Source organism: Salvia hispanica, chromosome 3 (genome assembly GCF_023119035.1).
Source record: "Salvia hispanica cultivar TCC Black 2014 chromosome 3, UniMelb_Shisp_WGS_1.0, whole genome shotgun sequence".
Taxonomy (NCBI): domain Eukaryota; kingdom Viridiplantae; phylum Streptophyta; class Magnoliopsida; order Lamiales; family Lamiaceae; genus Salvia; species Salvia hispanica.
In genome coordinates this window covers 32098493-32123675 of record NC_062967.1, presented here as the reverse complement: position 1 = coordinate 32123675, position 25183 = coordinate 32098493, and the positions used below count along the sequence as shown (strand labels likewise).

General features: G+C 33.9%; 4 protein-coding genes across 4 annotated transcripts; 3 read left to right on the top strand and 1 right to left on the bottom strand.

The window, feature by feature from the left end:
• Positions 1-4062: 4062 nt before the first annotated feature.
• On the top strand, positions 4063-6032 carry LOC125211845 (flavonoid 3',5'-methyltransferase-like). Its single transcript, XM_048111785.1, has 5 exons — positions 4063-4153; positions 4239-4324; positions 4506-4650; positions 5371-5502; positions 5606-6032. The coding sequence occupies exons 1-5, from the start codon at positions 4103-4105 to the stop codon at positions 5903-5905; spliced, it is 714 nt and encodes a 237-aa protein (XP_047967742.1). The 5' UTR covers positions 4063-4102; the 3' UTR covers positions 5906-6032.
• A 1194-nt stretch (positions 6033-7226) lies between these two features.
• LOC125210475 (cysteine-rich receptor-like protein kinase 43) lies at positions 7227-10644 on the bottom strand. The gene is made up of 8 exons (XM_048110025.1): positions 10256-10644; positions 9800-10170; positions 9606-9722; positions 9177-9304; positions 8739-8949; positions 8297-8528; positions 7835-7985; positions 7227-7759 (listed from the first exon to the last, which is right to left on the bottom strand). Exons 1-8 carry the CDS (start codon positions 10600-10602, stop codon positions 7424-7426), a joined length of 1893 nt encoding a protein of 630 aa, XP_047965982.1. The 5' UTR covers positions 10603-10644; the 3' UTR covers positions 7227-7423.
• A 5981-nt stretch (positions 10645-16625) lies between these two features.
• LOC125217009 (flavonoid 3',5'-methyltransferase-like) lies at positions 16626-18430 on the top strand. The gene is made up of 5 exons (XM_048118827.1): positions 16626-16697; positions 16799-16884; positions 17399-17543; positions 17672-17803; positions 18016-18430. Exons 1-5 carry the CDS (start codon positions 16635-16637, stop codon positions 18313-18315), a joined length of 726 nt encoding a protein of 241 aa, XP_047974784.1. The 5' UTR covers positions 16626-16634; the 3' UTR covers positions 18316-18430.
• Positions 18431-21894: 3464 nt separating this feature from the next.
• LOC125211759 (flavonoid 3',5'-methyltransferase-like) lies at positions 21895-23998 on the top strand. Its single transcript, XM_048111679.1, has 5 exons — positions 21895-22053; positions 22161-22246; positions 22323-22467; positions 22603-22734; positions 23552-23998. The coding sequence occupies exons 1-5, from the start codon at positions 22003-22005 to the stop codon at positions 23840-23842; spliced, it is 705 nt and encodes a 234-aa protein (XP_047967636.1). The 5' UTR covers positions 21895-22002; the 3' UTR covers positions 23843-23998.
• The last annotated feature ends 1185 nt before the right edge of the window (positions 23999-25183 follow it).

Sequence of the window (25183 nt, the reverse complement as noted above, 5' to 3'; positions counted from 1 at the left end):
GGTCCCTCGCTAAGTAAGGCGCTTTATATTTTAACGTGTTTCATGAAAATGATAATAAATTAAAATAAAAAAAAATGGAATAAAATAGAAAAAAATAATATATAGAAGAATATGTTAATATCGTGAAAGTAGGCCTTGAATTTGGGCAAGGTGAGGAGATAGAATTTAGAGGGAACATCTTTTTAGGTCCCCGTACTTTGCCAAAGTATTCCCTCCGTTCCCTCATAGTTGAGCCATTTTTCCATTTCGGGAAGTTCTCTCATAGTTACGTCATTTCCATATATAGTTACTTTTTACTCTTTTTACTTTATTCACTTTCTACTTTATTCTTTATACTTTTTTATCTCTCTTACTTTTTTATTTATTTATTTAACACACTCAACATCCCTTTCTTAAACCCCGTGCCGAAAAGTTTCCCTCATAGTGCCCTAAAGGCCTTCAAAGGGCAATTTTGACAATTCCTTTGCCGCTGCATCTTTGTGTCAGAGACGTCACTTCCTAGCACCACCGGAAAAATGAGCACCCGTCATTCTTCCCTTTCTTCTCGCAAACAAAATAAGTATAACATTCCGTGTGAATGCCTCCTTGAATCTGCGACGATTTTAAGGGTTGCCCGTTCACGACACAAACAATTAACATATTTAAAGCGTAACCAGTGACATATGTTTCTAGAAGTGGTCGACATGTAGAAATTTTAGAAGATATTCCGAATTAGAGAGAAAGAGGGGAGGAGAATGAATGAGGGAAAATGTAAAAAAAGAAAGAGACATGGATGAATTATTTAGGTAAATAGAGGAAATACCTCTCTCTCTTCACTAAGTTTGTCAAACCACTTAAAAGGGTGATCTTATTGTAGCAGCGTCAGACCACCCATCAAACTAAATTGACAGAATTGTCCCTCAAGGCATTGAAGGCACTTTTGGCGAAATTTCTTGAAAATATTAAAAAAAAAATACCTAAAATGATAGTATTAACTTGTAGTTAGCGGACCTAAAATGATATTTTCAAAATTCACAGATCTAAAATGATATTTTGACAAAGTTTGTGGATCTAAAAATATATTCCCTCTAAAATTGAAGTGGTTTAGCTTGTATAACACGACATTAAAATCGTTTCTTCTCTATACTATTAGTGACTCTCATTATCCCACTTGACTTCAATTAAGTTTGATTAATTTTACTCTTTTTGTTGTAATTCTATTCCACTTAATTTTGTCTCTGTTCTTGAACTATAATAGTCAAAATATCACTTGTATACAGTTCACAATTTTTCTCAGTATTTTTATCACTTAGTTGTGAGGAGAGTTATTTAGTTGTTCTAATAATTTAGAATTTGATACAAAGTCATCTAATGGCATTTATTTATAATTACAAAGTAAATTGGAGAAATTTTAGTTATAATCATGCACTATATATTTAATTTGGAGAAATTTCCATTTTTCAATAAAACTTGAACTCCAATTTTCCTAGTGATTCTCTATGTTAATCGTTGAGGTATAATTCATTATATTTTAGTACACCTTTAGTCCTATGTGTCTATGGTATTCATCGTTCATTAATAATCAAGAGTTTTACAAACTACGCACCCCTTTGTAAGCTTCAACCATTAACTCATGATGATTCGGTCTTAATAAACATATATGAATTTTTCCATTGTTAAGGTCAATCTTAGATGAAGTCATGAATTGCAACATTCTCAAATATTCTACCACTATCATACTCCGTATGTATATACTCCATTTATTGTGGTGTGGAAATAACACGTGGCGAGTTGGAATTAGAAGCATCATTTTCAATGCATCAGCCGCATGACTTTTGCTACACTCTCAAACGTATTTTCAGTAAAAATATGCATTTTTAGTTGTAAACAAATTTTAATGCACGAATTTTAATGCACAATTAGTAATTGAAAAAATAAAAATAAATTATTTTTAGTGAGAAATGAGTCTTACTTTCGTATAGAGAAGAATTTCTAAAATTTGAAAATATATATTTTTTTTAAGATGAATTTAAAAGAAAAGATTGCATATTTTTATAGAACAGAGGAAAGACGAATTAAAAAAAAAAGATTGCATAATTTTATAGGACATAGGAATTTTTATAGTACATAGGGAGTAAGAGTTTATATTAATAATCAACCAAAGACTTCGTGATTATAATTTAAAACCCATGTTGCTTGGCCCATTCACGCATTCATTTTATACTAATTCCTAAAATATTATTGTGCACACTGAGTTGTCATTGTAAAATATGAACAATATTTTCCTTTTGCTTTTGATCACTCGTATATGTATAGGGACATATTCATTTAATAACTATAACTACTTCCTTCGTTCCATAATAGGAGTCACTTTTATTATGGACACAAATTTTAAGAAAGGTAAAAAATAGTGAGTTAGAAAAGTTAGTGAAATATGAAACACACTTTTTTATATTGATTATATAATAAAATGTGAGTGAATTAGTTAATAGAATATGAGACCTACTTGTCATTTATGGTAAAAATAAAGAGTGACTCTTATTGTGAGACAAATCAAAATGGTAAAGTGTGACTCTTATCGTGGAAGGAGGGAGTAATTTTTATTGCATAAATATAAACTATGAATATATGCTTATTGTGATGAAAATTGTATACATATTGATCATTACAAAAATCAGTCTATGAACGGATCATTCTTGTAATGAAAATTATATACATACTATTGTCCGTTGATTACAAGTGCATATATGCATATAATTTCATCTTGATTATAAAATCTCGCGATCCAACCGTCAAAATTAAACCCATTTTTACCAATTTTCTTTATGAAAAGGATAGTATTAACAATTTTACTTCAAATCCAGTATGGAAGATTCATTTGTTATATGGTTAATATCATTCCTCAAACATAAATCAATTTACTGAATTTTCCCTTCCAAGATCGAAGTCATGGATTTTTTGTCAAATGATTGCAGTAATCTATTCAGTTTACCTACCGTACATAAATTTTCATTTAAAAATTGAAAAGTACAAGACAGATTTTATATGCAATTAACCTTAAATTATGTACTATAATGAACTGGTCACTGTTGACTTGTGACATAGTAACATAGAATTATAAATAGTGACATAGCCAGGTCCTCAAACATAAGGGGGCAAAATATATAGAACAAATGACAGTATGACACAATTTTTGCAAAAACTCTCATAAATCAATCAATCTTGATTTAATTTCATCTTTCTCCGCGAAAGATAAATGATTTTGTTATTTGACACATAACCACATACATATAAATTATGGTTATTTATTTGCTTGAAATTTCTGAACTTTCGGCAAATTCTATGTTGCATACCATTGTTAAATTGTGTGTTCCTCAATGAGTCAGTATAAAAAGGAACGAATATTTTATTAATTGATAGGTGGAAAATCTACCGATCTCATATTTGTTAAATCAAAGACACAACAAAGCTTGGCTTTTCCTTGAAATTATCACTAGGGTTTTAACGTTTTTAATAGTCTAATATACACGACTTCACTCAATCTATATTTTAATTAATACTATATATTTTAAATAAAATCACGAGTAGGACCCTTCAATTTTGCCGTGCTATGGTTGTAAATTGTAATAGAAAAAGAGAACCACCACCAAACTAACACTCAACATATCTTACCAACCTAGAGATGCCCAAGGTTTTCTGTTCCGGCGGTTAACCGCGGAACCGTAACCGTGACTTTTTTCTTGAACCGGAACCGCCATATTTTGAACCGTGGGCCAGTTCCAGTTTCAAATTTTACGAACCGAAACCGTGAAAAACCGTCGGAAAACCGTGAAACCGAGCCGGAACCGCGAAAAACCGCCGGAAACCGGCGGTTCGAAACCGTGAAAACCGTAAAAAACCGCCAGAAAATCGGCGGTTCCAAACCGAAACCGGAACCGCCGGTTTACGAACCGTGGGCATGTCTATACCAACCTACCCCGACAACATTAAAAACAATTAAATATGAAAAAAATTATTATATTAATGGATTTAAGAACTCTATAAATAGCTTAAGTTGAAGCTAATAGAGATCCACAAAAGTAAATCTTGACCCCTTTCTCATTAATCTCCTTTTTCTTCCAAGATGAAGGAGAAATTCTCATGCACCATTCTTCAAAGCGAGGCCCTCACTAAGGTTTATTTCTCTCACTTTATTTTATTTAAAATTCTTAATTATATATTTTGATTTATTTTTACTAATTATTGATATATAATTTTAGTACCTACTAGAAACAAGTGCCTATCCAAGAGAGCACCAACAACTCAAGGAGCTTCGGCATGCCACCGTCGATAAATACAGTCACATGTACGTAAAGTTTAATTTTTTAGTCTAGAATTTCGGGTTCGAGTCCACTGTGACACGACCTTTAAAATTTATGTTAAGAAATATTAACATGACCCATGGTCATATTGATTTTGTTAAGTTTTTGAAAAATTAATCCAATTTTTTTATTTTTTATTTTTATTTTTTATCTTCTATCTTTCAGGAGTGTGATGAATGTGCCAGCAGATGAAGGGCAATTTCTTTCAATGTTGTTGAAAGTTATGAATGCAAAGAAAACAATTGAAGTTGGAGTTTTTACTGGTTATTCCCTTTTAGCTACGGCTCTTGCCCTCCCTGATGAAGCCAAAGTAAGTTATTACACAAATACTTATTCGACAAATTATATAGTAATAAAACAAATATTTTATCGAGTGAATTAATTTGTTTAGGCCGTGTTTCCAAAATTGGACTGGATCAGACTAGTCGGTTCAATCAATTGGCCATGAACCGGCGAGTTGCCTAGTCTAATCCAGGCATAATTGTTTTAAAGCAAATTGTTGAAAAAATCTTGAACTTTGATCGAATTATGGTTCATTCCGCAACTTTGAAAACCAACCAGAATTCACGAAGTTTTGATTCATGATGATTTTTTTTTTTGTAAAACTGTAGTATTTATATGAGAACCAAAAATATATATGGACGTCACTGCCGATAAACTAAATAATTTTATCTATTATAAAAAAATCAACATCATTTGGTTAAAATATAGTACTATGAACAATATATTAAGTAGTACTACATCACTACTAGAATTATTCACCGCGTGTTAATTTTAAAAAAATTCAAACTGTATAAGTTTTTATGATTAATTATGTACAGAACACACTAGAATTTGATAAAATCTTATGGCAGTTTACTTTAAAAAAAAAAATGAAGTTAATAGTACTAATAATGACTTTGATGACTTGAATCAAAGTTGGAAATTGTGAAAAAATGATTATTGAATTTAGTGTTTTGTTACAACCGTAAATTTTGATAGCTTTGCTGGTTTGCTTACTGATTCAATTTTTATAAAACATTGTATTTAGATAATTGCAATTGATCCGGATAGAGAAGCATACGAGGTTGGGTTGGCATTTATTGAGAAAGCTGGCGTGACTCATAAGATCGAATTCATTAATTCAGACGCAGTCACGGCTCTTAACCAATTACTTCACAATGTGAGTCCATTTTCTCTTTTAATTAAATAAATAATTTATAATAATTTGAAATTAAAGTATGAGGGAAACAAGTTGATTGCAAAGTGAAATTAATTAATTACAGGGAGAAGAAGGGACATTTGATTTCGCATTTGTGGATGCCGACAAAGAAAACTACATTAATTATCACGAACTGCTGCTGAAAGTAGTGAGGGTGGGAGGAGTGATCGCCTACGACAACACCCTGTGGGCCGGCACCGTGGCATTGGCTGACGAGGATCTAACCCAGAAATGGAAGGATCAGATTGGGGAGAATCGGATCTTTCTTAGGAATCTCAACACCTTTTTGGCTAAAGATTCTCGCATCGAACTTGCTCATCTTTCCATTGGTGATGGCCTCTCCCTTTGCCGCCGCCTTCATTGATTTTTATTCAAATATCGCTATACTTTTTTTTTTGCTTAATAAATCTGGGTGTGAAATTTGGGAAAATTCGAGGATTGATTTTGGGTGTAAATTTATTATTTATGTATTTTTGTAAAAAAAAATGTGGTTTATAAGTTAATTGGTTGAATTATCACGATATCTAATTTTAAATTGATTGATGATTCTTCTTCTCACCGGAGGCAACCGGAGGCAGAGTCGTTCCAGATGTAGCAATCGAAGTGGGTCAAGATTTTGAGACAACTCATTTAAAAAAAAGTCAATAGGACGCTCGACCCATGGTTTAATTTAATAACTTCAAAAATTAAAGAAAAATATTGTATTGCACCAAAATACGCACTTCATTCTCACTAAAATACACGCCTATGGCATATTTCACAATTGAGTAGTGTAGTTTGGTTTACCTGTGAGGAAAAAAAAGAGAAAAAACCTTCAATAGAAAAATTAGCATGCTTCAATCCAATATTATGTAACGTCGATGAATTTAATAGCAAATTCTGAAAGGTAAGTGAAATAAGACCTACGTTATGAAGTTTCTCGAATTGAGAAATTACAATGAAATTTTCTTTTGTTTAATGGGGGATGGCTCCTGTAGATGCTAGTATACTTCGTGCCTCTATGCCTAAGTGGACAAATATACTTTGTGTTTGTGCTTTCATGTTTGCAAGAGAGACACACGAGCTAAGAAGAGACTAATGTAGACTTGCCCAAGGTTTATCGAACCGGTGGTTAAAATCGAAACCGTAATCGTCAGTTACGGTTCCGAACCGAAACCGTCGATTTTTGAACCGTGGTTCGGTTCATGTTCAAAAAATTTTGAACCGAAACCGGGCCGGCACCGCAAAAAACCGGCAGCTTGGAACCGTGAAAAACTGTAAAAAACCGCCGGTTCGGAACTAGAACCGAAACTAGCGGTTTTGGAACCGGAAAAGTAATCGTGAAAAACACCCTCGGGGTTAGGTTCCGGTTCAACAATTTCCAAAACCGGAACCGGCTGTTCGTGAACCGTGGGCACCTCTAGACTAATGGAGAGAGACACAAATATGTGAGTTAAGTAATATGGTAGAGAGGTAGAATTGTATATTGACTAAAATAACCTTAAAGTCTAAGAATTAAAAAAAAGGCTATAAAAGTCTTAAGGATTGTATCATGGTAAACTTGAACCTTAACATTTGGCTTTGGATATCAACTACTCTATCACTGATTCACTATTGTCAATTCACGCACATAATTGTACAAGGCTTGTTGTTCATATAAGTTGTGTTTTTTCTTTAACAATTTCAAACTTTTGTGGAGTATATAATGCAAGAAAGGATGCATGTTATTTCAAACAATGACCACATATTTGGATTTCGCATTCAGAGTATGAAAAGAGAGTTTACTAACGGAGATAATATTCATAGTTAAATTACTATAGTAAAGATGATGAGTAGGACGACGACGAGACACCAAAATAGGAATACTACAATGATATTCTTCACTGCATCCGACCCAACGAGTTTATTTTTCTGGATCTGCCACTCTCTGAGTGAGTAAGGAAGTGGCATCAGAATCTGAGGCAGATTCTTGTGTAGAAAGCAAACTGCCATTATCAATATGAACTCCAACTTCATAACTGAAAGACGGCGTTCGGACAGCCCTCTGCACCCCAACGGATTCATCGCCAGAAAGCATGAAAATGACCCGAGACATGGTTGGCCTCGAAGAAGGCGTTGCCTGTACACAAAGCATAGCAATCTCCACCATTTTTTTCACTTCTTCCACTTGATATTCGTTCAAGTTCAATGCCACGTCAGCTAGGTTTTGGTGTGTGTCTTTCTCGTATAACTTCCATGCCTGCATTAGCATATATAATTAGGACCATGCCCTGAAAATGATTGATTGCACATTTATATTGCTTTGAGTATTTACCTCTTTAAGTAAATATTCATAGGTGGAATCTTGGGTGACATCAGTGGATCTTCTGCCGCTAATGATTTCAAGCATCACAATTCCGAAGCTGTAGATGTCGACCTTCTCAGACAAATGCCCGCCGATGGCGTACTCTGGTGCTGTATACCCCCTAATCATGTACAGGGGCACAGGGGCGGACGCACAAATAAATATCACTAAAGGATGAAATTTCTAAATTTTGTTTCAAAGTATATTTTAGGGTGTTTTAGATTATTTATAGGGACTTTTACTCAAGAATTTACATTAGACTTGGATAAATTTTAAAATTTTATATAAGAAAAAAGTTTAAAAATCAATTTTATTGAAGGCTTTAGGCCCTCCCTCAATGCACATAGGTCCGCCCTTTATCATGTATATGTATACATATATATTATATAGACAAATAGATGGATAGAGTGATGAGAATGAGACAACACTTACAATGTGCCTGCAAAATTAGTGCTGGCATGTGTCTGATTCTCAGGGAGAAGCCTCGCCAAACCAAAATCTGCAATCTTAGCTTGGAAGTGATTGTTGAGTAGGATATTGCCCGGTTTGATGTCTCGATGTATGATGGTTGTGTGGTAATCCTCGTGCAAAAACGCAATCCCCTTTGCCGTACCAAATATTATATCCACCCGTTGTTTCCAGCTTAACAATCCTCGATTTTGACCTATTCAAAGAAAAACAGAAAATATCTCAATTTAGTGTAAAGAGAGAGAATTGAAACAACATATAAGTTTCACATACAACTTCACTTATTGAGATCATGAAGTGACTCTCATGGGCTATTTCTCACTTATCACCAACCAATTGATTTTAAGATAAAAACTCACATAGTTTTACCAAACTCACCTAACATTTTATATGAGTGGGAACATACCGTATAAGAATCTATCGAGGCTTTTGTTCTCCATGAACTCATAAACAAGAAGCAGGTCAGATCCCTTGGTGCAGCATCCCAAGAGACGGACTAGGTTGCGATGATGAACATTACTAATAAGTCTCACTTCGCTCTCGAAATCTTCCTTTGCTTTACTATATTTCATATCCAACTTCTTCACTGCTACAATTGTGTCATTTCTCAGTATCGCCTACACAAGCGACATTCCAAATAGGGGTAAATTGGATATCTCACAATCACACACTACACGCAATACACACACTGCACACAATACGCATGCACAAACACAACATATGCACTTGTACAAATAACACGAATATATAGAAAAATAATAGTATAGAAGTACACCTATGCATATAAAAAAAATAAAATTTATATTCAATTCTCGTGTACTTTCAAACATATTAAAGCCAATACCTTGTATACGGCACCAAAACCACCTTGTCCTATTTTATTCTCCTCACTAAAATTGTTTGTTGCTTCTTTCAAATCAGTGTAGCTATATCTATTCGGAAGTTGCAACTGCGTAGCCCCCAATATATTAGCTGAAAATACAATCACAGATAACACACAAATTAAGATTATGAAGATAAAGCAAGACTAAATCTCATAATTAAATATGTATCATGTTTGGTTTATAAGATTGACCTTCTTAACTTAATCCTAGATGGATAGTCTCATGATAATTATTCATAGCCTCCCCCGTCCAACTAAAATAATCCCACAACTTAATTCTAGATGGATAGTCTCATGATTATTAGTCATGACAACCGAACGCCACCGAAGATATATGATGGCCTAATTATATATCCAGAAAAACTGAAACCAGATTAATAATGAGAGAACCTATTAGAGCGTTCTTGAGCTGCCTTGAAAACTTGAACCACATGAGAGCAGTTGCTACAATCACAAATAGTAGGGAACCTCCAACCGTTCCCCCTATCACTGCCTTTCCATCGATTCCTGCAGGTAAAGTAAGAGAGAGAATAAAGTTGTTGCTTTTTGATAAAAAAAAAGATATATGGAGTATTATTAATTACCTTTTCCCGGTAGTTTGATAGGTGTTGTCTGATCATCGGGAAAGAAAGATTGATTGGAATATCTCATAAAACAGGCAACATCGGTAACCCTTCCACCCGTTGCATCACCGCAGTTCTGCAAACTATTAGATGCCGCCTGTAAGCAACCTTGGCAGCCGAGTCGTGTGACTGTGAGAGTACACTGCGCGACCGCATAAACAATTGTATTTCGTTGACTTGCTGCAAAATACTCTTTCATCCTCGGAGTTGCCACTTCAAGGTCACTCAGCAATCTGGTTTTTTCTTCCAAGAAACCGGCTGCCGAGGACGAAACATCCTCGCATGTTAGCCAATGCTCACTTGTCCTTTGGTAGAAGTCGTAGCTCTCGTACCTGCCTCAAAATAATACTCCACTTTTGTATGTAGGTACTCATCATTCAGTTAGTCAGGTAGTCAGTCAGTTAGTTAGTAAGTTACCTAAGGAAACAGCCATCAAAGACGGCCCGGGCACCGAGGTTGGAGCAATTGGATTTGATGGTGTCTACAGCGGTGTCGAAGCAGGCCAAGCAGTCGGTTGGAGACAAGTAGTTTCTGCACTGCGCCATGGCGTAAACAGAGGAGTCTGGAGAGAATTTTGTGTCGGCGGTGGCAAACTTGTTGGGCTCCGAGAGATTAGCTCGGAGTTGAAGGAAGGTGGCATTGAGGTTGGTGCCAAAGTTTGGATCTTTGGGTACTTCACTGCTGCATCCATTCCCCAAACTCCATGTCTGTGGATCACAATTCACTACTTGCAATAACATCACCCCAACCCACCAAATTCTCATTTTTATAAATGTGTTTGTTTCAATTCTAATATATAAGTCCTCTCGTACATATGTACATATATACACAAAACCTTGCATATCTGTCGTTTTCCATTATTACTAAGAGCATCATCAATGATGTAATGAAGGATGACCTAAGAATTATACAAATCCTTTGTGCATAGTATATTTTAAAAGTATAGTATGTTGCTCTGATTTTTCAACTTGCACGATGCATGTTTTCTTTTTGGCCATCTCAAATTTAAACATGACTCGTGTACTTACAAGTAATTTGTCATTCTATAAATAGTTAGATTACTTTAAGAAATACTGCTAATTAATACTCCTTTCATTTGATAATTTTGATGCTAAACAATACTCCCCTCAAAATAGTGATGCAAATGAGAGGAAGAGATGAAGGTCGATTTTTTGACATGTGGAATTGCATTTTATTTAATTCTGAATAAGGGATTTATATAATATTTATATCTCCAAGTGTGACATGTATCAATAAGGGATTAATAGCCAATGTGAAGTTAGTATGAGAAAAATAAATTGAACCATAAATCACACTGAGTGTGAAATCGAATAACATAGCAGTATAAAAATTGATTTGAAATATCTCATTATTTATGATATATGTCATTTCAGGTTAGTCCCATTTAAGTCATATAAGAAAAAGGAAAAAGACTGTGGTCCGTCAACATTCAAATCTTCTACGCAACCGCGTAACGCGTTCATTCTCTAGGAAATAACACGCATTTGAATGAATGTTTATATATTCTTCCAACACACTTATACATCAACTGTTTACTGATTAAATGTTCCCAATGGAATTTGGACAGGCTATATATGTGGGGTCAACTGTTTACTGATTAAATCTTCCAAATGGAATTTGGACAGGCATATATACGTGGGGTTTAAGATTGTATCTGAGATTAAATTTGTATTGTGTTTGGTTCATGAGATTCAACCCCAAAATTCAATCCTGGATGAATAATCATAAAATAATTAGTTATAGCTAAATCTCTATGATTAAAATAATTTCACAATATAATTCTAAATTATATTTTGGTATTATTTTATCTTGAAAACTGAATACCACCATGGAATGTTAAATTATTGGAGAGGGACGTGATACACATGTTTGATAAGTTTGTAATACCAAGATAGAGAATTATATATGGACATTTCTAATTGTTTGATATCATAATTAAACTTAACTCAAAGCCCAATATAAGACCAAGGCCCTATCTAATCTTACCAAAATTATAACATTAACCTTGTTTATGTATCCCACCAATTTGTCAAGTTAAACCATGTTATTTAATATACAATACAAATTTAGATAATTTCTTTTCTATCAAACAACAACGGAAAAAAATCATATCTTTGCATATCTTGACATGAAGCCCGTATTTCTTATCTTGTTTTACATATCTTCTCATATTCCATCTTTTTTATCAAACGAGTCATTAATATATACAAAACATGACTTAAATAAAACATTTCTTTCAAGAAATAGGGATATTATTTAGTGGAGAGGGTCATGGAAGACTATGGTCCTTTGTTTCACAAAATATATATACCTAATTTTCATAGATAATTTCATTTTCTCTTCTTTTGAGTTTTGAGTGATGGTCGCCAGAATTTTAAGAACGACGATTGTTAGGCTTATAATTAATTTAATGTTGGGCCAAAGTTTATATTTGTTGAAAGAGTGGGCTGTGGTTTTGGGCTATAAGATTATACTTCATAGCTTAAATTTTACTTGATTAAGTTTTGTTTTAATTTTGGCCCAAAATACACAAAACTAGGCATGCCAACATAAAGTCAACGGATTGGGGGCTGAGACATATTTTTTTTCATTACTCCTCTTGTAAAATTAATAATATTGCAAACACAAGAACTGATATTGGAGCTAAAACTATTACATAAGCATAACATATAGTACTATATCATACTCCTATTATAAGTGATGGAGTTAGGATTTGGTTTGGCACTAGTTTCATCATCCTCATATATCAACACCACATTATTGTCGAGCAATGTTCGGAATTCAAGCAGAGAAGTCCGAGGCATTGAAGGATTTCGGATGAACTTATATCAACTCCACTTCCATTTAGATTGAGCTTGTATCGTGTTGTTATCGTTGTTCCATCTTTTTCATTTTGTTGGTTCGGTTTCGATATAGTTTAAAATGGAAGGACCTCTGATGAATCAAAGAGAGTCTAAATTGGTATATCTATTTAAATATCTTTATTTTTTGTTTACTTTTTAAAAGAGACAATAGCTATTTAAAGCACAAAATTTATCGTCGTCTCATACTGTCTGAAAACAAAACGTTAAATCAAGAAGTTATATTTTCCACGATTATCTTTATCAATGGTATCTTCATATATTTTCTTATGTTTTGTTTTACTTTTATTATTTTATTTTCATTTTGCGATTTTTCTAATATACTAGTATTGCTTACCTCTCTCTATTCCAAATCTGCTATTCCTAAACACAGATGCAACCAACCAAATTATGGCATTTACTCATGTGACGCTCTCCATCGCAACCAACAGTATGGCATTTACTCACGTGACACTCACACCCACCATTCCACCAAAAAAAAATCTCTGACTTCTTTGTATATCACAAATTATCACACATTCTCAATCTCGTTAAATGTACATTTTGAAATATACATCTCGATTGTCCTTCTAAAAGTAGTCACGGATCCAAAAACAAATTTCGTACGGCCGAACACAATAAAATTAGCAATTAATTAAATATTTATATAATTAATTTTGAAAAGTGAGATGAGTATTAATTACATATACTTCTTACAAAGTCCTGTCATCGTTTTACAAGAGAATTATGTACTAGATCAAATGATTATTCTACAGATATGTAGGCCCCTCATCATTAATACTCGTACTATCTACTATTCATAATAATAAAAAGAGTAAAGGCCAAAATTGATCCTGAAGATATGATTATTTTATGTTTTAGTTCTAAACATTATCTTCTGAATTTTTTGGTCCTGCACATATGGAAATTTGATCATTTTGGTCCTCCGTCAACATTTTGGTCCTCTTTCTCTCAAATTGCCCCACAGTTCCACGCTTTGGTCAAAATCGGGGTTGACCGTTAGTTTTTAACGGAAATGTTGACGGAGGACCAAAATGATCAAATTTTCATATGTGCAAGACCAAAAAATTCAAAAGATAATGTTTAGGATTAAAAACATAAAATGACCATATGTTCAGGACCAATTTTAGCCTTTACTCTAATAAAAATCACATTTGGTATGATCGAGTAACAAGAAATGTACAAAAATGGACTACGGGTCCTATTTATATATATTAGTTTTATATTTAATAAAAATTGTGAGTTAAATAAGTTGGTGGAATGTGAGACCTAGGTTACCATTTATGGTAAAAATTGAAATATGACTGTTATTATGGAACAGACTGAAATGATAAAATATAATTTATAGAAAGAGAGGTAGTATATTTCAATTCAATATAATATTAATTTTATAATGTAGCTAAAATTTTAGAAATTTTATATAACTCACACATGTAACACTAGCGCGCGCGCTCACACGCACATAACAATACTACACACATGTGAACTCTTCTTCACTCCTTGCCATAACTCACTTTTAATACACATGCATATTGAGCAATATTGCACACTTTGAGACATACACACACACACTCTCGTTTATCTGTATAAAAAATAGTATGATTCGAAATATTTGGCAAATATAATTTTGAATAAATAATTTTTTTTTTTTAGAATCAACATATTAATTATTTATATTTATTTATATTTTGAATAATAATTTCATTCTTTTATGTTACTTCCTTATCATATTTCATCCCCATATCAAAATAATAGAGTAAGAGCATCTCCAATGGAGATAGGCTAGCCACACTCTCTCTCTGCCACGTCATCAGAATTAAAATTCCACCTGCCACATCATCATTTTAAGCAAATAGGCTAGCCTAAGGCTAGCCGCAATAAAAATAATTCAAAAACAACTAAATTTACGGAATTAAATTTACGATAAATTACGAATTAAATTTACGAGACATACTAATTTCATTTTAAAAAAAAGTACATTCATTAAAAAAAATTACATAATAAAGAAAAAAATTACCGCCGTGCATTCTTCCGTGCCCACAACTCTTCAATTAAATCCTTTTGGAGTTGAATATGAGCATCCACTTGGCGCATGTCGGGATGTGCCTGGAGGCGGCCGGCTTCATCGTGAGGTACCCCACGTCGTACGTTAGGGGTGTCCATTCTGTGGCTTAGACTGGCTGCATCAGTATCGTCATTGGCCCAATTAGTCAGTTGTACGTCTTCGTCTTCGACGATCATGTTGTGCATGATAATACAGGCGTACATTATAGAAGCAATGCAGCTGACATCCCACAAACGCGTTGGACCCTAAATTTCCGCCCATCGAGACCGGAGCACACCAAATGTGCGCTCCACGTCCTTGCGCGCCGACTCCCGCCGTTCCGCAAAGTAGGCCTTCCCGTCATCATTTCCGTGTCTGATCGTATTCACAAAGACGGGCCACCTAGGGTATATCCCATCCGCCAAGTAGTAGCCCATATCATGCCGCTTGCCGTTGGCCACAAAACCGACGGCCGGACCGATGCCCCGACATTGCTCGTTGAAAAGGGGCGACGAGTTGAGGACGTTTAGGTCGTTGTTCGACCTGGCTACCCTAAAATATGCGTGCCAAATCCATAACCGATAATCAACTACGGCCTCGAGGATCATCGTGGGATTCTTTCCCTTGTAGCCGGTGGTGTAGGCCCCCTTCCAGGCATTCGGACAGTTCTTCCACTCCCAATGCATACAATCTATGCAGCCTAACATCCCGGGAACCCATGCCGCTCCCCGTGCATCTGCATCGATCCCGACAATCTTGGGGGGTAGGGCTTCGAAGGTACTGATCACAAAATATTTCAATCACGCCCTGACAGAAAAACATCAGACATTCCAGGGCTGTAGATTCACCGATGTGGAGGTACACATCCCACATGTCTGTCGCGCCTTCGTAGCCAACCGCCTGATTGCCGCCGTGCATTTTTGAATAGGGGTGTGGCCGGTCCGCTGCACAAAGATCGTGCCCGAAGCGGAAACACAGATATCGCCGCTCCAAAGCGTCAACGATACGCATAAACAGCTCCCTGCGCATTCTAAAACGCCGCCGAACAGGTTGGCCCAAAACCGCGGGTTTTCTCGAGAAGTAGTCGTCATATGGCCGCTGATGTGCAGCTACGTGATCCCGATCAATCACTGTTCGGCGGTGGACAACGGGTCGAGGGCGAGGTACCGCCGGCTGCAAGGCCCTTTGCATGTACCGCTCTATCTCGCGGTTCATGTAGGCCTCCAATGCCTCGTTCATTCGCCGTTCGTACTCCTCAAGATCCCCACCACTACCACCACTACTACCTCACGCGTTACTCATTTCGCGTTATTGCTCTTGTACAAAAATTTAGATAGAGAGAAAACTCGTTAAAACAAGTGGTGCAAATGAAAATGACGTGAAAATCACGAATATATAGTGTTTCAAAATTTTTAAAAAATAATAATAAAAAATTTCGCTCGCCGATCGCCAGCCTGCAATGGCGGCCAACGCATCGGTGAGCGCATCGGCCGCGTCTAGAAATAGCCGTGTGCTCGCCTAATTTCTCGCCGATTCGGCGCTGGCCGGTTGCAGTAGTTCGGCTAGCCGACCGGCTAGCACCGCGAATCGGCTAGCCGGTGGGCTAGTCGCTATTGGAGATGCTCTGAGATACCCGGAAGGCCCGAAACTACAAAACCTATCATGGTAGTTGTGTTATGTCATGTGTGAGTTATTTATTTCAAACTTTACAACGTAGTTGTGTCATGTGACATTTTTTTCATATTAATGGCTTTACAACGTAGTTGTGTAATGTGTCATTTATTGATGTGATGTGTGACATGCACTTCAAAATAAAGCTCTATAAATAGCCTCAATCATCATTCTTTCAAAGGAACATACCACCCTAAATATGAAAGGAGTAATGAAAGACACTAAGTTCGGCTCCATTCTCCAGAGCGAGGCCCTCACTCAGGTTTTCTCTCTACTCTCAACTTAATTATTATACAAATTATTTTAAAACTTGTTCCAATATTTTCATTATCAATGAAAAGTGGTATCCTATTTTCATTACAGTATATTCAGAAAACAAGTGCTTATCCCAGAGAACATGAACAACTCAAAGATCTCAGAAATGCTACCGTCGACAAATATAAATCTCGGTACGAATCATCTAATGTACATTTCTTCAACAATTTATATTCTTATATTTAAACTTTTGGCGTGCAACAAATTTCCCATGAAATAAAATTTCACCCAGATTGGGTCAAAATGTGACATGTCGTCGGAATGTACAGAACGATGGCGTCTTGGTATGAGGTGGCAAATCGGATGTTTAACAAAACCAAAACGACGTTCAAAATATACATTAAAAATTCAATTACATACTATAAAAATCCATCTAATTGGTATCAAAACCTCATTGATTTGATGCGTAGACTTGCCATTTTAACACTGATTTTCTCATATCATCTCTATATTATTTAAAATTGACAATGACAAGTAACATATATACTACTTAATTGTGAGGAATCGACTACACACTTGAAGTTCATGTATTTTTCACCACATTTAAAATAAGTAGTAAAATCAGAACTAGACTATAGTTGGTGAATTTTTTAGCTATTAACCCAATAATAATAATTGATTATAATTTGATCTTATGTATTTGATCAGGAGTCTCATGAATGTGCCGGCTGATGAAGGCCAGTTTATTTCTATGCTTCTAAAAATTATGAATGCGAAGACGACTATTGAACTTGGAGTTTTTACTGGTTACTCACTTCTCGCAACAGCTCTTGCTCTTGAAGACGATGGCCAGGTACGTAGATTTTGAGGACGAATTTTTTTTTTAGATTTATATGTACATATTATCTCTGATTAATAGTACACCAGCCCATGCAGTGTTTTTTTTTGTCTTGACTTACTTGTATAATCGTTGTTATACAGATAATCGCGATCGACCCGGATAGGGAAGCCTACGAAACTGGATTGCCGTTTATTGAAAAGGCAAACATGACTCACAAAATTGAGTTCATCCAGTCTGATGGTATGAGTGTCTTGAAGGACCTCCTCTCCAAGGTAATTAAATTACTCCTTACAAAGATAATATTAATATAAATGTGAATTTTATAATATGAAATTAAGTACTTCTATGCTACATGTTTTACTTCTCTTACTAGTTAAATTTATATCAACATTATTTATTTTATTTTAGTACGTACCAAATTATTATTAACGTACCAAATTATTTAAATTAGAGTCCAATTATTATCTAATTAATGCATTAATAGGGTTTGGAAGGGACATTTGATTTTGCTTTTGTAGATGCGGACAAACCGAACTACATCAACTACCACGAGCAATTAGTGAAGCTGGTTAAGGTGGGAGGAATTATAGCCTACGACAACACCCTGTGGTCCGGCATGGTCGCGGCGGAGGAAGACGAGATTCCTGTGTACATGAGGAGCGCGAGAGGGCATATCATGACTCTCAACTCATTTCTAGCCGTTGATTCCCGCATTGAATTGGCCCACCTTTCAATCGGAGATGGCCTCACTCTGTGCAGGCGTCTCACCTCATCATTTCCCTAATTCCCTTCCCTTTTTAATTAATAATTTAATAAATCATGTGTCATTATCGTTTCATTATGTTGCTTTATCGGTTGGTTTGGCATTGATGAGAACTGAATTCTGGTTTGATTTTCCAGCTGCTGTGTCTTTGTGATAACCAAATGTTTTGAAATGTGGAAAAAATCTCAAACGTGACAAATTGAATTCTAACTATTGCTCCTCTGTCCGCGACTAGGATTACCGTTTTTCAATTATAGAAGTCTTGGTTCATTATTACTATAAATGGTAAGAGACTTCACATTCCACTAACTCATTTCACTACACTTAAAACTAATAGTATATACAAGTGAGACTCGTATTTAGCTAACTTTCTCCATCCATTTCTCTTAAAACTCATGTTGGAAAAAAATGAGAATCCTAATAGTGAATGAAGGGAGTACAATCGAAGGAAATGAACAAACCAGGAAGAAGAATGAAAACCAAGTCAAGCCGAGAAAAGCTAGTGCTCTCAGCTTGGGAATTGTTCTCAAATATAAAACGACTTCTTACCAACGTATAAAAACACCTCTAACTCACTACACACTGATGAAGTTTCGAGAATCGAGCAAATAGCTAGACTTCTTAATTGTGCCCTAAATGATGAATGCAACAAAATTTAGAACAAAAATGGAGATGTAGTTTGTGTTTTTTTTTCCTCTCTCAAAGCTAAATGGTTTTTTATAGGCCAATGGAAACAAAAGGTATAGCCTTCAAGGTAGTAGTACTTTATAAAATTTGTTAGAAGAAGCACTACATGTGAAACCGTGAGAAAATGGAAACAAAAATATTTAGGAAAAAAATTGAGTATGCATCTATTAGTAAAATGGACATATATTCATTATTGTGAAAAAGCGAAGGTACGCAGTGGGACGAAGGCATGCGTCGTAGCTCTATATCCTTGGCCGGGACTTTATCGCGGACAAAGTACAATGTGCTTTGTCTTAGCATGTAGGACGGGGCTTGATGGCACGAGCAAGACTCCTATACTCTGCCTTCGTGCTAGATCTGATCTATCCAATCGAAATCAGAGAAGGCTATACACATTCATTTTAACCTTGACTGTGCTAATCAATATGGAGTATTAGATACTTTAGTATTCGTTTGAATGCTCTTTAGAAGATAAATAACTTTCTCCATATTATATTAACGGTTGATTTTTAACCTTACAAAAATAACTAAAATATGATCAATTACTCTCTGTACATGTAAAGAGTTTTGATACGAGCTACACGTTTTTTAATACAAAATGAATAAAATAATTAAAGATAAATATAGAGAAAAAAGTTACTCCATATTTAAATATTATTAGTAAAAATGAAATTCACTTTATTAGAAAATTCAATTTTTCATAAATAGATAGAGACTAATTTTAATAATTAGATTAAAATTTTAAAAAAATGTAACTATTTTTTTTTTATAAAAATAGTACTAATAATTTTAAGAAAATTTTAGGCCAGCTTGTCGTTGAAAAGCAAAGCTATCCGTCTCCGGTTAATTGTCATTCTTTTCCATTTTGGTTCGTCACTTAATAATTGTCACACTTAATTTTTATCATAAATGGTAAGTAGGTTTCATATTCGACTAACTTACTTCACTCACATTTTATTATAAAACCAATATAAAAAAGTGGATCTCACGTTCCACTAACTTTTTCAACCAACTTTTCTTTATATTTTTTTAAACTCGTGTCCGATCAAAAGAGTGAAGATTAATTGCAGACGGAGGAAATATATCTTACGACTTGTAACTTTAAAAAATTATAGTAATGTATAAAAGGATGTACATGTAATAGTTACGTATTTAAAAGATTCCAATGTTGTTGAGGACACCTAATCTACACAAACGGCAACCCATATTAAAAATGTGATTTTAGTTTTTGCTATAAAACCGCCTACCCAAAAAAGTTCATCATGATAAATTGATAGTGGAGCATACCTTACCTTTATCTTCTAAAAATTAATCGTTACATTGATAGTGGCATACCTTCATCACTGACTTATTGTACTTATTCGATAAACCTAGCTAGTACTATAAACGATGGTTAACATTAAATATTTCGAGCACTTGGACAATTACACCGTTTTAGCAGTTAATTGATACCTCTATTAAAAAAATATAGTTTTTTTATATTTAGTTTATAAATCAAAATTAGTATAATTTCTCTTTATAATAAATTATTTTCTTTATTAAAAAAAACAGCATTATTTACCAACCACGGTATATAAGGATTTATATATATACAAAATTGGGTTAATTGTGATGCCTACATTGAGTATTTGACTTGCCCACCCATTGGAATGCATGCTGCCAACTTAATACTCATAATTTTAATAATAATAGTAGTATTAAAATAAAAATATGAATATCATAACAACTCACCTTCATGTTGCTCGATTTCTATGGGTTCTCATTTTGAAGTTTATTCTTAATTTTTATTGCCCTTCACCAAACTCAATCATGATTTCTCATTTTTCTAAATGGATTTTACCAAACTTCGAATCCCACTTCTATTTCTTAATAGATCCTCACCAAACTCATGATTTGTTTGATGACCTGTCACTAATTGTATAAACATTTATTTTATTTGGAGGATGAAGATTTTCATATTTGTAGCCTACATTTGTGTTCATAGTAATTAATAATTTAGGGGACTGCCATCGAGTTGTCTCATTCATGTGTAACCAAGCAATTAATGTTATCAAATTCTTGCAAATAATTAATTATGTGATACTTAATGAGATGGTGGTTGTTGGCCGGGGGAATCTCCATGACTTAACAACCCACCCAAACTCAAATATAAAAAATTAAAAAGTAAACTATGAATATTGCTCCATAAAACTATAAACTTTGTCTAAAATTTGGTATTTCGTACGAACTTTGAAATTGGTTTATAATATCACAAACTTTGCATTTTATTTTGTATTTTTCATAGCATGTCTTTCACTATATTTGACTAACTTACGAGGCTTTTTTTATCATACTTGACACAATTAAATCATGTGATTTTTAACGTGACTTTCTATCCTACATGTTATGAACATAAAAGGTGGTTTAAAATATCATAAAACCTATCACGATTGTTCATGTAAAATAAGATTTTGTTGAAAATATTTTATTTGAGTCAGTTTGGGAAATATCAAACAAAGTGCAAAGTTTATGATATTATAGACCAATTTCAAAAATCATGGAAAATAGTACTCCCTTCGTTCCATAATAATAGAGTCATTTTGTCATTTTAATACGTTCCATAGTAATAAAGTCATTTATCTTTTTTAGTAAAAGTCAACACATTTTTTCAGACCAACCTTGCTCTCTCTTACTTTTTTTTCTCTTCATCTCTTTACTTTTTTTCATTTTTCACTTTATTCTCTCTTTACTTCACTCACCTAACACAATTTTTCTTAATCTCCGTGCCGAGAAGAAACGCCTCCACTACTATGGAACAAAGGAAGTACTAAATATAAGACAAAGTTTATGATTTTAGGGATTAATATCTCTTAAATAAAATACAGTGTATATATGAGAGTAGTTGCTGTAGTGTATTTGTGCGTGACATTTCTTCCAAATAGAGTCTTTAATCTTTATAAATAGCCTCATTCTTTCAAACAAATACACCATCCCTTCATTCATACCTAACTTATCATTCATCTTTATTAGCTTAATTTGAAAATGAAGGATAAGTTCTATGGCTCCATTCTTCAGAGCGAAGCCCTGGCTAAGGTTTTCTTTCTACTCCCTGCTTAAATTAATTTTGCATAATATTTTAAAACTAGCTTATTTCAATGTTTTTCTTTATTAAGTACATATTTCATATTAATTTTTTTCAGTATATTCTGGAAACAAGTGCCTATCCTAGAGAGCACGAACAACTCAAAGAGATAAGGAATGCTACCGTCGATAAATATAAATTTTGGTAATATATAAACCAAACATTTATAGTAGTTTTTAATTAATAAAATAATTGTAATAATCAATTGATGATTAATCAGGAGTCTTATGAATGTGCCGGCTGATGAGGGCCTGTTTATTTCTATGCTTTTGAAAATTATGAATGCGAAGAAGACTATCGAAGTCGGAGTTTTTACCGGTTATTCGCTTCTCTCCACAGCTCTAGCTCTTCCCGATGACGGCAAGGTATGTAAATTTGGAGGATGAAAAATAAAATAAAATAAAATAATTGAGTTGTATATGTATGTATACTCATTGAGGAATCAAAGTTCACGTAGTTTTTTTTTATCTTGACTTACCTCTCTGATCGTCGTTTTATAGATAACCGCGATCGACCCGGATCGGGAAGCCTACGAAATTGGATTGCCATTTATTGAAAAGGCAAACATGGCTCACAAAATTGAGTTCATCCAGTCGGATGCTTTGAGTGTCATGAAGGAACTCCTCTCCAAGGTAATTAATTACTTCTTACAAAGATAATATTAATATAATTGTGAATTTTATAATACTGAAATAAAGTAATTGGTTCTGATTAAGAGTCCACTACCTTACACCATTATTGGTTGGCCGGTCGCATATCTCTTTTCGTTGTAGCAATTAACTAATTGTTCATTTTCTATTCCAATAGTGCAAACGTAAACTTTGTTGGCATATGATAAATATTTTAATAGTTCATTTTCATTATGCTATATATTTTGTCTCCCATGAATGTTAGTAGTATTATTTACTATTTTATTTTATATATTTATTTTATTTTAAATAATTAAAAAATTATTATCAATATTATTAATTTAACAAATTACTTAAATGAAAGCATGATTGTTTAACTTCATTTAAATAAATAAAATAAAATAAATTTTAATTTATATGTAATTTATTAAATTAATAATGTAGATTATATTAAATTAAAATAAAAGCATAAACAAAACTAATATTCTTAGTACTCAAATAAGATGCAGCATAACATTTCTCATTAACTTCGAATTCATAAGTTCTACTCCCTCTATCTAACAGTATACTATGTCCCATTTTTTATATAGATATATCCACTATCACATGTTCCATTATTCTTTGATATAGTAATTAGTAATTGAGCCGAACATCTTTATTAACCTATTTTACTCCAAATTTATTGTGAAATCGAACTAATATGTAAAAGTTAGACTCACGTATCATTAACGTTTTACATTTACGTTTCTTTCATATTTCTTAATATATGTGTCGAATCAAAGTGATACACGTAATTGACGGGAAATTAATGAATTAATAGGGTGAGGAAGGGACATTTGATTATGCATTTGTTGATGCGGACAAAGAGAACTACATCAACTACCACGAACAACTGCTGAAGCTGGTTAAGGTAGGAGGAATTATAGCCTACGACAACACGTTGTGGTCCGGCACCGTCGTCGCGGCGGAGGAAGACGAGATGGATGACTTCTTGAGGGGTTGCAAAGATCATATCATTGCTCTCAACTCATTTCTAGCTGCGGATTCTCGCATTGAATTGGCCCAACTTTCAATCGGAGATGGCCTCACTTTGTGCAGGCGTCTCATCTGATTATTTCCCCTCCTTTTTATTTAAATATTTACATCATATGCAACTCTAATTTTATCTCGCCTTTTTTATATCTCTATCTCTATACAAAGGTTTCATTTCTTTGGAACTTTTACCAATGTAATTTGTTTTTTTAAAGAAACGTGACTCCTTCGATTATTTTGCTTGTTTTTTAATTTTATTTTCTTCGTTGGTGACTATTTTATATTTAAAATTTGGACTAGTTTGTTTGGAGGACATTTGATAAAACACACATTTTAGTGTTTAGAATTCATATCCAGCTTTGGCATTTAGCCTTTGGCATAAAAGCCTTCATATAATGATTGGACCTTATTGGGCTGGCCTAATAAAGAATCAAGTCCATTAAGGATGTACAAAATATGATTAATTAGGTTATATTTGAAATATTTTCGTTAAAAGAACAATAACAGTCCATACGAATATCCCTATTCTTTCTACTACCAATGGTCTTAGTAGTAGACAATACAAATTTTAATTAGTAAAATAAATATAAGAAAAAAGTAAAAGAACAAGAATTTTTAAAATGAAAGATTGATTAATTTTTTTGGACACACAAAAATGAAAAAAAAAACATGATTATTATTTATTAGGCATAAAACAAAATTATAAAAGGCTGCTAAACTTAGATTTACTTCCGTTCTTCATCTGAAATTCATTAATAGTGACAGCCTTCCGATGTCAACAACAACTAACTTTCTTTATTGTATCTGACTCCACGAATTCTAAATACGGAATCCCGAATAAGCATGTGTACTGAATGAGATCATTATTGAAGGACTATCATATAGTAGCATGTTAATTGCGTTTGCCAACTGTTGTGTAGTCACAATTGAGGAACACCCACCACGTCATTTAGAAATTATAATATGATCAGTTATTTGGTCTCTAGACTTGTGAAGCACTCATAAATATTTATTGCATACATGTGTGAGCACCTCTCAACAGACAAGGTGACTACGTGTGTATTCCATGTTTTTAAAAAAAAATATGATTGACTTTAATAAGAAAAAACCCAAGGTTTAACATCGTTCTCGTTTACCTGCGCCACCTAACAAAAACGTAGTGATAACGAAATGCTACCAAGCAATCTAACTCTAACACTAAATCTACATTAAATGAACTTTTAATAGAAACATGCAATGCACTAGTTTTGTCTCTAAAAACTCATCAATAGTCAAGGTAAAATGTCCTTTTTTGGACAAGGCATCACTAATCTTAATGTCGTCATTATGTCCAGAGAAATAGGGGGAATGTCTTTCTTTTTTTTCTTTAATCATACAAAATGCAGATAATAGACACTAGCAAAAGAGTTAGTGAGACATA